General features: G+C 27.2%; 1 protein-coding gene across 1 annotated transcript; it reads right to left on the bottom strand.

The window, feature by feature from the left end:
• Positions 1 to 1,030: 1,030 nt before the first annotated feature.
• LOC124920009 (probable trehalose-phosphate phosphatase H) lies at positions 1,031 to 3,546 on the bottom strand. The gene is made up of 12 exons (XM_047460395.1): positions 3,469 to 3,546; positions 3,150 to 3,391; positions 2,943 to 3,083; positions 2,783 to 2,854; positions 2,584 to 2,682; positions 2,440 to 2,496; positions 2,262 to 2,363; positions 2,084 to 2,161; positions 1,864 to 1,933; positions 1,707 to 1,777; positions 1,526 to 1,618; positions 1,031 to 1,434 (listed from the first exon to the last, which is right to left on the bottom strand). The coding sequence occupies exons 1-12, from the start codon at positions 3,470 to 3,472 to the stop codon at positions 1,315 to 1,317; spliced, it is 1,149 nt and encodes a 382-aa protein (XP_047316351.1). The 5' UTR covers positions 3,473 to 3,546; the 3' UTR covers positions 1,031 to 1,314.
• Positions 3,547 to 16,247: the final 12,701 nt, after the last annotated feature.

Raw genomic sequence — 16,247 nt, forward strand, 5'->3', positions numbered from 1 at the left:
AACAAATCTTTATGTTGATCCTTCAACATTAATTCAGATCCTTTGTATTGAATAGATTAAAATATGTGCAAATTAAAATAATCAAAACTCACTTGTGTAAAGAAAAATGAATAGAGAATCACTATCAAAGTTTACAAGAAAATAATGAAGGCTCAATAATGGAGGCAATTAACTATGTAGGCTGCAAACGAAAAGGATCGGAATAAAATCCGACTAGTAAGTACTTATAACTTCACGAACTTGATGACATTAGCACTTTTGAGAGCTTTCAACGATTTGTATGTTTGTTTGAGATTTGTTGTTTTTTTATTTGATTTAACTTGGGACAATTTTATTGTATAACTTGTTAAACTTGTATTTTAGTGTGACAATTTGGATGCTAGAGCACAATTTTATTGTATAAATCGTTTAAACTTGTATTTTAGTGTGACAATTTAGAATAATAGAGCATCCTCAAGAGGTAGAAAACGGAGAATATGGTATAGACAGATACTCAACGAAATGGACTCTCAACTATATGTCAAGAATATTGCATCAAAATCAAAGTAATCAAGTTATGAAGACCATTGAATGCAATTAGAAAGTTTATTTTTATTTCTTTATTAGGAACTTCTAACATTGTTTTCCTTTGTTTCATGTTTAAAATGTGGAAACAAGATTATGTTCTTGGTTTCTACCAAAGCTTGTAACCTCTTTGGAATTTTAATAAGACAACACAAAATTATTTTTAAAAAAGTTTGTTTATTCTCGCGTTCCTTGTAAATCAATGAAAATGTTTTTGTTTTTATACATAAAGAAAAAAGTTCAATCTTTTTGTCATATATATTATAACTTGTCCCATCATCACTTATTGTTTACAATTCACTACATTCATTATATTAAACAAATTATTTTCACATAAATTTTATGTTTAATTTCTTTATTATGAGAAAACTATACTGATAATTTATATGGATGATGTTCAAATTAAGAATTTATATATGTGCTAATAATTTCCTCAATTACTGATCATTAGTTTGCTCCATGAATATATATTATATGAAATTTTTTGTGCAATGTTTTTTTTGTCACCACTTGCATGCATGCCAACTTATAATAATAGGCCTTGATAGCTAGCTAACTAGCTAGCACTTACATAGAAGATAAACATTAGAGGAAATAATTACTTGCCTCTAATTTCTTAAAATTTACATATATATATTTATATCCCCGAGTTTAAGGGTTGATACACTCCGGACCTTAACAAGTCATAAGTTATTCACATAGTAGTAGGAAGATTCCATGTTCGCTCTAGGGTTTGACGTTTGTTAAGAGCTAGCTGAGACTCGACGAGACTTTGAGCTGATCTTGAAGACGTTCTCTAAGCTTATTCAAGTGTTGTGATTTCATTGTCATTCTCCTCCATTTAACCAACTTTTTTAGAAACTCCATCACCTATATATAATACATTTTGAATTAAATCTTCAATATTAATTAATTGCAAAATTGAATAAATATTAAATATCTTATCAGTAACAATAATCACCTCAGAAGGGTCTTGTAAAATGTATGCTGCATTTGTTTCCTTGGGAGTTCTGGATACCAAAATACCAAACCCTTCTTCCCTTTCCCTCAAAACCTATAATATAAAGATTTTGTCTTTTATTTATTCTCGTATAAATTTCAAATAATTCAAATCAAACAATCGTTTCCATCTATATACATACCTTAAAGGCATCCTCATCTGTCCGATCATCTCCAATATAAATCGGGAAGACATTTGCGCAATTGGCATATCCTAAACAAAAATTGGATTTGATTAATTAATTCGATCTAATTACCATCACCATGCTAAATTAAAAAAAAAAAATGTATACTACTTACCAAGTGATTCAAGCAAAAATTCAAGGGCCTTCCCTTTGTCCCATTTTATACTTGGACGGATCTCCAATACCTAAACAAACAATTAGTTGTTCAAATATAAGACTAAATTTGAAATATTTCAAATTTAAGGAATATTAATTCAAACATATCAAAAGTACAAGGACATTATTAGTTGAGACAAAAAAAACACAAGCAATAAATGATTGACACGTCATCGTACCTTCCTTCCTTGGGTTAATCGAAGTTTTGGATACTCCTTCAACACTGACCTAACCTGATGTGCAAGTTCACTCCATTTCTGCAATTTATTATTTTGTCAACTTATAAGTGTCCAAATTAATCATTAATTTAGATTTATATAAATAATATATATTAGTAAACAAAATAAGTTACATTACATTTTCATCCACACAACGAAAGTGGACGGATGCACAAAACTTGTTATTTTCGACCATGGCTCCAACAATCGATTTTGTTTTCTCCATCAGTGTCGTGCATACCTAACAAGTAAATAAAGATTACCACGATTCGAAAATCAAATCAATTTGAAATATTAAATCAAGTATATATATGTACCTCGTCTATCATTGGTACCAATTCACTGGCGGGTTGAAATAGAACCGACCCATCATCCTATATATATTAAAGAGTACTAATTACTTTTAACATACAAATTTGAGGGATAATTTAAAATTTTGAAAGAAAAATTAATTTAATTACCTGAGTTTGGTTGTATTTGGAACCTTTGGAAGGGCCTTTAATATCCATACCATGACTTCCAGCATAGTACAACTCAGATAATTTGACAAAACTATATACCTAAATATATTTTATTCATAAATTAAAAAAATTATTAATATTAATATTAATATTATGAGTCACATAAAAAACAACATACACTTGTCACTACTGTAATTACCTTATCTCTGCATCTACCACTGACTATGGCGGTGGGGAAATTTCTTGCAAGTTTTCTAACTGTTGATCTCATCTGTAAAATAATATGAAATCATTTTTAAGGATATTTATTATATGTAATTGGTGTAAAAAGATTAAAGTTATAAAAAATGTTGACTAACGGCATCAGACATGAAGGCTTTGTCGGGATCATCAACTATGGGAGATAGAGTTCCATCATAGTCCAAGAACATGACAATTTGTTTTCCTTTAAATGTTTTTTTTATTTGATCAAACATGTCTAGGGCTGATGGATGTTTCTCCTGTAATTAATTATATATGAGATATATGATCATGAGATGAATTATTAAATTAATTAAACTACTTACAATCCAGTTAGTTTGGAGATCTTGAGAAAGAGGAGAAGTAGAATTGACATGAGTTGGAGATGAAGCTTTCATGGAATCAACCCATGATTTTGTTCCACAGTTGATTTCTAGGTTTTGGAGAAGAATCTTCTTTCTTGTTCGAGAAATACTAATGAAACCGCCGGGGATTGCCGGAGGTTTTTGAGCGGCGGATGCTACATTTTCCTTGGTTATTTTGCAACCACCTCCTTCGGTAGAACAACCTACACATAATCAAATCATTAAACATGTTTTTTTTCTTCTTGTTTTTGTGTTTGGTTTTATTTAACTAAAAACATACCCATTTGGAGAGAGAGAAAACGGGTTTGAAGATTGAAGAATGCTTTGAAGAAGACGAGGAGGAGTGAGTGTTCGTTAGTGTGAGTTGGATTAGTTAGTTCTTATAGGAGGTGAGGAGAGAGAATTAATATTATTAAAATAATAAAATAAATTAAAATAATATTTTTTATATTTTATTAATTTTTATTTATATTTCCCACCTCCGATATCCCCGTTCCACGTGGTCCCCTCATCCATGCTGGCTTCATCTTTCAGGTTGTGGGACCCACCACGGACGCAGCATCGACTCATTCACAACTATAATTATTGACTCCATATCCTTCACTATTTTTTATGGAAATTAATTAATTAAATAAGTTTTTTTTTTTTTTTTTAAATTTGGATTTATTCACTTTCACCATTTAAATCATGACTTTATAGTGGGACTCTCTTAATTTCTTTTTAAGTACAAATTATTTTCAATTGAATTATTATGGTGAGTTCCACATCCCACCAACTAAAACTCAATTTATTAGATTAAGATTTTTTTAATTGTATATATCTCCTAATCAAATAAACTAGTAATATATATTTGTTTTAATTAATAACTTTTTTTTATTAGTATCTTCTATAGTAATATTTTGACTTATGATCTATGTTTGTGCTTAATATATAAATTCGTTTACTTATATCTTGACTCACTTGTTGTTTCGATGTTAAAATATAAACCTTTTAATAACGTATCTAAATAGTGAATGAGTCATGTTTTAATTCTAGGTCCTTCAAACTAGGGGTGCTAGGAGACATGAGTTGATATTTGTAAAGTCTTTGACTTGAGAAGAGGTAGTAATTGCGTGTTAGGTTACTTTTTAGTAAATTATTTGTCTAGAAAATAATTTTAAAAATCTTCTTTTAAGATAGTCACATTTGTTTACATTCAATCTTCATGGATTTAGTGGAGTACGAATTCTCATTTAACTCGTTGGGAATATCATTCATATTTTGGTGGAACATTGAAATCGTTAAAGTTCTTGGGAATAATATTATTTTCATGGATAGGGATCATCATACCTTCTTTGTGACCATAAAAGTATAAAATGAGATAAAATGGACTATGTACATTAATAATAAAGCACCAGTTAACATATATAGAAACTATTAACTAGGATAAGCTTGACAAAATTTGAGTGCAAGTTGGTCTAAGTTTCTAATTTAGTATATATGTATCAATTATTAAAAGATTTTACTTACAAAATTTAAATTCAATTTTCATTAAAAATAAATGAAAAATAAATATTTATTTAAGATAATAACTCACTTATATGTAAAAAATGAACAAAAAAAAACAAATAATTAAATATTGAATGGAAGGTGATAGAAAAGAAAAGCACAATCTCTCTTACACTCTTTTACATAATGCAAATTCATCCTTCAACTATTTAAAACAATACAATTAAGCATGATCAACTTCTTAAATTGAGCCAAATTAAATTAAAATTATAGCCTACAATGATCAATTAATTATTAATATATTTGTCTCAAAATATGAAAGAAGATAAAAGGTCTCTCCAATGAAAATGGTTAATTATTTGGTTGAGCAAAAAAAATTATAGAACAAATTTTATTTTTTTTGAAAAATTTGCAATCAGATCTATATATTAGAAGTGACATGAGTTGACACAAGTTCAACAAATTAAAATAATTAAATTGAGAAAGAACTTACAAACTAAATCAATATGAATCATAATTATCTTATTAATATCATATATTTGATCGTTCTAGCTAACATCATACTTTATTCCACAATAAGAAATTAGTATCTCATTTTTTTCTCGAGTTGATTTATTCATTTTATTGTCTTTTACCATTTTGATCTTCATTCTTGTCTCTTTTATCAATACATTCTTATTTGATTTAGGGTAGCTAATCATTAACATATTAATTTGTAACATAAAAAGTTGAAGGACAAATATGAAGTATATAGAATCTAGATGGGTAGGAATGAATATATGAAGATGGAATAAAGAGGTAGGTGCATGCGTGGGTAGATATAGGCAAGTGGTATTGTTGCTGAAATAATATATTAGAGCTAGTTTGATATAGGGTTATTAAAAAAAATTATGAAAATAAAATATTGTTTATAATAAAAAATGAGTTATTTGAGATTATTTAAAATATTTTTTTTAATTTAAATTTTTTAACAAAATAAAGTTATTATATTTTGATAATATATTAACATATATATATAAAGTATATGATATAAAGGTTGAAAACTTGAAATTATATATACATGGTGTAATTATATATATTTAAGAAAATAAATAAATTTGTCCAATTTACAAATTACAACGATGGGATAAGGAAATTAGGTCAACTAAGGAGAGTTTGAATTTATTTATTTTTTTGAAAAATTAGGAATAAAATGAGTAGATAATCTAAGTTTAATTTATTTTTGAGAATTAGATAAATAAATAATGAATTAAATTAAAAAGATAAAAAAAAAATAGGCATAATATTGTAACGATTTTAGCTTAAAAAACAATTATCAATTAATATTTTAATATTTGTTTGAGTCCACTTCAGTCTATCATAATTTAATTAAATTGTGACAACAATGTTATGAAATTATGTAATAATTTATTTTTATTTGGATATTTCATAATATTTATTGAGACTCAAATTAATCAAAATATTTTTTACTGTTTTAAAGGAAAGATATTTAGGGTATTTTGATATAAGTTTTTTTTTTCTTTTAGACAACTTTGCTTAAACTTAAAAATAAAATACATTTAGTAAAAGTTTAATGATAAAAAAATTGCTCAAGAAAATAACACATTTTTTCTATACACTAATCCAAACAATCCTAAGGCAAAAAATAATAACAATAACAACAAAAGTAAATAAATCAATTCAATATCTAAAATGCCCCCTCATTTATCACTCCTTAATTATGGCTGCGATTCTTTTATAATTAGGTTTTATTAATGATTGGATGAAGAAATTTATGATTATTTTGGTATTTTCTGTCTAATTTTATTTAAGTAAAAAAAACAAAAGTAGATTTGTGAGTAACAAAAATTTTAAAAATATAAAAAATCAAACAAAGGTAAAATATATTAAAATTTGTTAACAAATAAATTTTATAATAATAATTTAATAATAAAAAAATATGACAAAATAATTAAAAGGAGTAATGACTAGTGAAATGGTGGGATTTTGATTGGTTCCCTAGACTAGTAAAAAAGGTGTGGTGATTTCCTTAAAATAGATAAACAAATGAAACCAAACCAGACACTGAATTTGGAGAAGGATTTGTTGCTAGCTTTGACGGGTACAGTAAAAAACTGGAAAACTAGCGACAGTTTTCGTTCATGTGTTACTACTGTTAGTTGTTGTATGGTAGTGAATATCGGGTTGTCCTTTAACTTTAGGGGGCCAATAATTTTAATATTGTAAAACGGGTATGGGGGACAAATAATTGGGAGCATGTCCTTTAACTGCCACTGCCCATTTCCACATTAATTTCTCCTAGTTTGGAGGCTTTTTAGAACTTTTCAGTATTTTATTATATAGTTAGTATTCTAATTTTTTTAAATAATCGACAAAATCAATTACCACACAATTGTTTCTCACATTAAATTAATTAATTTATTAATTAAAATATTAAAATATTTTTTATTTTAAATTATTATTATTTATTTTATTTATATATATAAATATCTTTTAAATCTTTTTATCAAAAAAATATCATAATTTTCTCAAAACCATCACACATAATCATTATTTTCTCTCTAGATGGTTATAACTTCATTTCAATTTTGAATGTTCCAAATAATAAGAGAATAAAATCAGAGACATTAGATTTTTTCGATTGAATTTTCTTAATATTTACATTATAATCTAATATTTTTTCACATTTTTTTCATTAATCACGTCATTTAATTTATTATTTAAAATTAAGCACGGTAAAATTTCGTATATTGGGTGACACGAACTGAACCGACTTTAACATACCCCGAATAACCTGGTATCTAAGTGACCATAAATTATAAATTCATGGTCGACGAGTGTCTAGTCTAATCCAAATCCGAATAAATATAATATGTTTTGAAGGATACATTTGTTTTATAATATATATATATATATATATATTATAAATTAACATTTTTTTATAAAAACATGTTTGTTTTATAAATTATTATTTTTTAAATTAAATTATAGCTATTAACCAAATAAATAAAAACAATATTCATAAAAAATAATTAAAGTTATAATATTAAAAAGAATATTTCTTTTAAAAATTATAAAAAAATATAATATTAAAGTTTAATATAAGAAAGAAAAGATAATAAATAAAATTGGTCACTATTTTATCCGTTCTAAATCTCCAAAAGGTACCTGTTATTTTGACTAACCAAAATATTAAAATATATTATGTTTTACTTATTTTATTATTTTTATTATTATTATTATTATTATATATATATATTATCTTTAAGTCTCTTTATGAAAACAAAATACTTTTTTAAAATTTATAAAATAAAATTATTGAAAAAATATATTAATTTAAGATTTTTGTCATTTAAAATATTATAATGAGTTAATTATTTTATTATACTTGTATTTAGTCTCCAACAATTTTTCATCATTCAATTATTCACATTATTTAATTTATAGTTAATATTTTTTTATTTATTAAAATAACTTAATTTTAATAATTTATTCTAAACAAATTCAAATAGTTAAAGATCAAACAAGCTAGTTGTTGGTTATCCCTCCCTTAAAAAGTGCTTTGTATTTGACTATTTGAGTAAAAGCTTGCACATGGTGGTGCCATTAGCATTCATTGTCATTGGCATGCAATCTCATCTCTCTCTTTTTATTATATTGTATTTAATTTTCATTGTTGAAATATTGACGACACTTGGCTTTTAGTTTTATGTGCAAATTAAATAATCTTAAATAGTACAAATAAATGGAAGAAAAATTGTTGGATGCATGGTTATATATTAATATAATTAAGAAACTGATTAATTAATATACTATGTGAGGGGAGATCAATATTGCTAGAGAAATTCAATTTATGTGGTCCACTTTGACTTCTTTAAGGAGACACGACATTATTGAACTTATACATGTGCTTCTCCATTTGTTTTATTATATGTAACCAATAGGCAATAGTCATATATCTTAAACCTAATTAAACAAGATGTACAAGAAAATAACTTCATGTTGTCATTTCTACCAACAATAATGTCACATTCATGGGGTTTTTTCCGTAATTTTAGTGATTTTTTTATTTAAAAGAAAAAGATCTCTCAATAGTAATTGAACATGTGACTTTCGATTTTTTTATTAGGTTGAGAAAATAAAATAAATTATATTCAATACTATTTAACAAGAAAATGTGACAGTCATCGATGTTAATAATATTATATTCCTTGAAGGTGCGTTAATAACTAATCTAGGACACGTTAATATAAATAATTGAAACCCAAAGCCAATAATATGCAAAGAAAGATTCTTAGATATGTGCATGTGACTTGCGAGCTATAGAGTTAATTGAGACATGAAGAATTAATTAGTCAATTAAGCACTGCAACATCAAAAGAATAAATTTGTATTTTTATTTTATTTTTAATTGAATGATGAAACAAATCAAAAGAATAATAAATATTGTCAACAGAAAGATTGGTGATGTGAGAATAATGTAAATGAAAAGATTCTTAATTAGAGGCATGGGAAAGAGAATAATATTTAAAAAGTGAGAGAGAGATGTGGAATAATCAAAGGAACCATTTCAAAGATTTATGAATCCTATTATATATTAAGTTATTAATCTTGACCTTAAAGAACTCTCTCAAATTTCTCTATATTTTTTCATTGAAAAAAATTATGATTATTTGTTTGTTTATGTATAAAGAATAAATATTTACAAAAAAATTCAAGATAAACATCATCTTTATTACCAACAAGATAGGCAACCCAAAATACAAACTTAAGGTAGGAATAAAAAAATTGCTCTTTCGTAATAAAATTCTGGAAGAGGTATGCTGCAAATATGAACACTATCAACTTTCTAGAAACATAGGAAGAAATCAAAGAGTGGATGAAGAATAAAGCAAAAGGAAGATCCTTCTATGTAAGTATACTGAAATACTATTTTGGAGCAATAAGCTACAATATCTGAAAATAAATAAATTTAAGAACTTACAGTGGAAGAAGTAGAACTGCTGAAGATATTTGGGAAAATATAACTTCAGATGAAAATGCATTAATTCAATCTTGAAGAGGAATCGAAAGGAATGAAGAGAATAGAAAGATCTCTGCCAGATCTGAGATATTTCGTTTGAGAAAGTCACAAGTATAATTAAAATAAAAACGCTGTTAGGCGTTAATTGATTGTTGTTTGTAATTCAATTATTGTTTCATTGTCAAATCTAGAAATTGTCTAGATTTAATCTTAAATTTTTGTATTTTTTTTTCCTCTTTTAGGTTTTTTTTTTAATGAAAAACCTTAAAAACAAACATTTTCTAATATATCAGATTTTGTATTTTATTTTTTAAAGAAAAGATGAAATCAATTTCATTATCCAAATCATTAAAAAAAAAGGTTAAAACCATCCATGACATCAAATATAATATACATGTATATTATATTTTCTAATATTTATACATTACTATTTATTTCAATATTACTTTAAATGTTGTGATGATTATTGCAAAAGAATAAACTTCTAACAAAAAAAACATCTTTTTAGACTATTTGATCACACAAGAATTAATGGAAAAGTAGTTTCCTTTTTAATTATGTTCAAAGATTCTTGGATTTTTTAGCCCAAAGAAAATACTTTTCAATAGAATTTTAACTTTGGTAAACTAAATTTTGAAAAGGTAATACTTTTCTGTAAATATATTCCATTTTTGCACTCTTTAGTAAACTAACTATATGATTATAAACTCCTCACCAACAATTAACAATGCAAAAAATAATATTTGATTCTTTTGCATCTAAAACCTTTTTCTTTCATGCAACTGAATGCATATTTAGGACCAAATCAACAAATTTTTTTGTTTGGAATTTTAAATTATTTTCCATGTTCATAATTGACAAAAAGTTGCACTTTTTCTACTACCCATTTTTCATTACAAGCCAATCTTTTTCTGAAAAATAAAGCATTTGATGCGATATTAAATAATCGTCTTTGAAGGACCTAGAAGAGTTAGGTATCGGTCCATAAGAACATAATTTGGAATGTGACTCGTGGTCCAATATGAATTATTTACATACACAACAACTCACTTTTTGTTCGTCAATTCTAACATTTTATTAAAATTAATTAACCCACTTGTAAAAACTATCATTTCTAACAAATTCATGAAAACACTTCATGAGAACACGTTGTATATATAAAAAGTGTGTAATATTTTGTATATATAAAAAGTGTGTAATATTTTGAGTTTGAAGTTATTTTCAGTTACTGAATTTTCTTTTTATTCTTGATCATATAAGTTCGCGAATAACTTATAACAATTTTTATCATATAATATTGAATTTAAATGTTGAAGATTTTTTCACTAATCTTCTTTTTTTTTTTAAAACTTCACAAAAATTATAAATGGTGAAACAGTATTCTTTAATATATATTATAAAAAGTATTTCAATTTAATAAGATGATAAACAAAAAAAAAAAAAAAAAAAAAAAAAAAAAAAAAAAAATATTGAGAATTGAATTCTAATGTTAGTGTACTAATCAAACATTTAAATGCTCACGTCAAACTTTTGAGTTTAATAATAATATTATTTATATTATTTTTGTGTGAAATTAAAGGATCTTGTATTAATAATAAACAAAACGGATTAAGTATGTAACCCGCAAATACACCTAACCATTTAATTAGGCGCAGAATTTACCGCATGACGGGTTCGAACCCAAGAACTTAAGGTTAATATCCACCTTTTATTAACGCTAGACGAGAAAAAGGGAGAAAAACAATTATTATTATTATTAATTAAAATTCGTTAGAATCTCTTAAATTGTGATTCTTTAATTTGATGTTCAGACCTAACTTTTGAATTAGAATAATCTTTAATACTTACATTTATAAATAAAAAACACATTGAAAAAGTTTTTGATCGGTTAAATATTGTGAATTGATAATGTATGTCAAAAAAAAGTTATAAATTAAAAATATAAAAATCGAAAATATATTTGTTTAATACAACAACATTGAAACATATATAACAATCAATTCTTACACCAATCAATTAGTCAAAAGGTCTTGTATTGTGAAAAACCCAAAAAATTGCGTTGTGTATGAATTAAACCGGTCTTCTAACATCCCTAAAATTTCGCCAGCTTTGTTAACTCAAATGAGCTACCAAAAATCATGGGTCCGTCGAGTATAAGAATAATGAGAATATACTTTTGATTTTTTTTTATTTGCCAATAATGTAATTTTGAATTTATTATTTTACATTGGTGTACAAATGAAAGTTCTCTACAAATAACTTATTACTATCAATTACATTTATTTGGTAGAAGAATATGTTTATATTGTAACAGTACAGTACCCATATGTACCATTCTTCAAAAAAGAGTTATTTTACACTTAGAGTGGCTCCCACTTTCACATTAAATGTGAAGTATTTTTCTAATTTTGATATAGGGCACATATGAGGCACTAAATGATCACACCAGATCTGCCCCCAATTTAAACTCTTCCAATTCACTTCCATTCCAAAATGGGTTAGGATTTGGATCCTCAAAATTTGACATACTTTGAAGACTAACTTAATCATCTCGAAATTGGTAGTGATTTTCTATTCGGTGTCTTAACAAAGAAGGTCAACTGAAGTTGCGCACAATTTCAGTTTCTCGTTTGTCACAACTTTCGTTAGCATATCAGTTGAATTTTCACTCCCGGAAATCATTTTTAAGATCTAACACTACATATTCTAAAGATGATCCGATGAAATGATAACGAACATTATATGCTTCGTTCTACCATGATAAACTGGATTCTTTGTTAAATGAATGACACTCTAATTGTCGCATCGTAAAACACTTCCCTCATAGTCTCGACTCAATTCTCGCAAAAAATTTTGCAATCATATCATCTTTTTAGCAACCTCTGTCATAGTAACATACTCTGCCTCGTAACTAGAAAGAGCAACAATCTTTTGTAATTTTGAAACCTAACTAATTGTAGTATCTCATAAAGTATAGATGTACCATCTTGTGCTCTTACTACTATCAATATCACCACCATTATCAGCATCAACATATCTTTCCAAACCCATATTAGACTTTCGAACACACAAAGCGATACCCATACTACTTCCCAATATTGTCTATTCGAGTTACTCATTAATCTGCTAACAACTCTCACTGAATTAATATATTTGGTCGGGTGCAAACCATTGCATACATAATACTACCAATGATAGAGTCATATGAAACTGTGTTCATGTAAATTTTTTAATCCTCTATTGAAGATGACTGACCTTTAGATAGTCTAAAGTGACTAGCTAAGGCGATGAAATTGGTTTTATATCGTACAAGTTGAACCTATTGAGAACTTTCTTCACATATTTTATTGTGAAAGTTTGAGAACATCATTATCTATTAAGATCCTCATCCCAAGGATTTGTTTCACAACACTCAAATCATTTATTACAAATTTCTTAGATGACTCCTTTTTAGCTTGTTAATCTCATACAAGCTCGCTCCAACAATCAACATGTCATCAATGTAAATGAATAAAATAATGTAAGATTTACCAAATCTCTTGATATAACAACAATGATCAGTTTCACACATCATAAAATTGATATATTTCATGAAGCTATCAAATTTCTTGTACCATTGTCTTGGAGCCTATTTCAAATCATACAGACTCTTCTGAAATTGACAAACAAGCTCATCTTTTCCTTTGATTTCAAAACTTTGTGCTTGTCGTATTAAAATCTCTTCTTCCAAATCACTGTGAAGAAAATCAGTTTTGACATCCATTTGTTGTACATGGTTTTATCATGTTTTTTTTAATCCTGAAAATCCATTTACTGTGAATGCTTTCTTTTTCTTTAGTAGCTCGGTGAGCTCCAAGTCTAATTCGACGTCAAAGAGTCCATCTCATCTTTCATCACGGACTCCTACTTAACCGATTCATCAAATTATATTGTTTCCTCGTAACATTCAGGTTCGCCTTTATCTGTCAACAAGATATAGTTTAGAGATGGGGATCACCTCCTCTCGATTGATTTTCGATTTCTTAACGATCTTCTCAACTATATAACCGGTGTTTGCTGATTTTGTCTCTTGGGCCACGTTCATAATGATTTTTCTTCAACAATACCTTGATCTTCTTTGATAATCGATATATGTTCATCTAAACATATTTATTTTTTTGGAAAGAAAAAATGGAACAACAGATTAACTCAACTATATAACCGGTGTTTGCTGATTTGTCTCTTGGGCCACGTTCATAATGATTTTTCTTCAACAATACCTTGATCTTCTTTGATAATCGATATATGTTCATCTAAACATATTTATTTTTTTGGGAAGAAAAAATGAAACAACGGATTAAGTATGTAGCCCGCAAACACACCCATTTAACTAGACTTAGAAACTTGTCGTCTGACAGACTTGAACTCAGGAACTTAGGGTTAGTATCCACCTCTTATTGCCGCTAGGCTAGAAGAGGGGATAGCTAAAAATATTTTAAATTGATCGTACTAGTCTATTCCAAATTGGATTTACCATTTAATGTCTTTCCATCACAATTTTTATAAAGAACTTGTTCATTGAAAATAACGTTCTACTATGAATGATCTTCTAATTTTAATTATCCTTTAAACGACAATCAAACTTGATATCACCATAACCAATGAAAAAATATTTATATGACTTTGAATCAAGTTTTCTCCCATCACATTCATTAATATACATATATGAAAAAACAACTAAACACTTTCAAATAAGAAATATTTACATTTATATTGCTCCTAACTTCTTCTAGAATTTTGAATTCTAAAGGTACATAAGTCCTTTTTTATCAAGTAGGCAACATTGTTAATGACTTTTGTCCTGAAGGTTTTAAGCATCCCATCATGCAATCTCATATTTCTAGCACGCTCGTTCAATGTTTGATTCATCTGTTTAGCTACTCCACTCTTTTGAGTCATTCGGGTAACAGTCTTCATTGCACTGATCCCATTAACAACACAAAACTCTTTAAAATTTGAATTCATGTACTCGCCTCCGTTATCGAATCTCAAACACTTAACCTTCTGATTTGTTTTATTTTCAACCAAATCCTTCCACTTCTTGAAAATAACAAATACATGAGATTCGTTCTTCATAAAATAAACTCATACTTTTCTTGTTAAATCATCTATAAACGTCACGTAGTACTGTAATCTGCCAATAGAAGAAACAGATGTAAATCCCCGGCCACACACTAGTGTGTAACAACTTTAACATTTCTTTCTTGAGCTCATTCCCATTCTTCAAGAAAACTCGTACGTTTCTGTTTACCATTAATGCAGTTTTCGCATAACTAATGTTCAACAAACTTCAGTTTTAGAATCTGACCATTCTTCAAAAAAACTTCATCCTTTTTTCACTAATATGGCATAACCTGTAATGTCATAATTAATTATTCTTCGAGTCATCAACTACAACAACAATTATTTCTCTACATGTTGAAGTTGTATATAACGTTTCAGTTTTATGACCTCGAGCAATAATTATTGCTCATTTATTCATCTTTTATGAACCGTTTCTACAACTGAAACTATGACCTCCGTCATCAAGTTGTGTAACATAAATCAAATTGCGTATTAAACCCAGAATGTGTCTCACCTTAATAATCTCCCAAACAGAATCATTTACCATCTTCAATTTGAAGTCTTCCATGCCAACAATATTCAGTGGCTCACGTTCTAGAAGATAAACTTTCTCATAGTTTTCATCCATATAATTCTCCACTAATTCATTTTGGACAGTGGCGTGGAAAGACGCTCCTGAGTCCAAAATCCATGAGTCTATTGGGCTATCAACTGATAGAAGCAACACATTAGTGATAGTTTCTATAACTGTGTTGGTTGCATCATTTTTATCATCACCATTTTTCTTCGGTGCTTTATAGTTCATCTTTAAGTGACCTTATTACCACAATTCCAACAATCAAATATCCGCCCAGACTTGGACCGACTCCTCATGTTTCTCGACATAGATATACTCTTACATCGATTGAAATTTCTGTCATTATATTTGCCCCTGTTCTCAATATTTAGAGCAGAATATTTGAACGTTTAATCAAAATCAATTTTACGAACCTCTTCAGCAATAATTCAATATTTAACTTTAATAAATTTCAGTTTAGAATTTTCAACAGAGTTATTAATTGATGCCCTCATAGGTTTTCAACTATTTTGTAGAGATTCTAACAAAATTAGGGCACTAACTTCGTCCCAAAAATTAATCTCAACAAATAGCAATTGATTCATAATTGTATTAAATTTGTTCAAATTAGTAGTGACAGAAGTAATCAATCATTCTTAAATTAAAGAGTCTTTTCATTAAATGTACATTTTTGTTAACAAATAGTTTCTCATACATATCAAAGAGAGCTTTCATCAGACCCATAGTGGTTTCTCATTTGCTACGTTGTGAGCAACAGTTTTGACTAGCGTCAATCTAACAACTCTTAAAACTTGTATATCAATGAGTTTTCATTCAACTTCATAAATATTTTTTGGTTTCTCACTCAAAGGAACATGAAACTTCTATC

This window comes from Impatiens glandulifera, chromosome 1 (assembly GCF_907164915.1).
Source record: "Impatiens glandulifera chromosome 1, dImpGla2.1, whole genome shotgun sequence".
Classification (NCBI taxonomy): domain Eukaryota; kingdom Viridiplantae; phylum Streptophyta; class Magnoliopsida; order Ericales; family Balsaminaceae; genus Impatiens; species Impatiens glandulifera.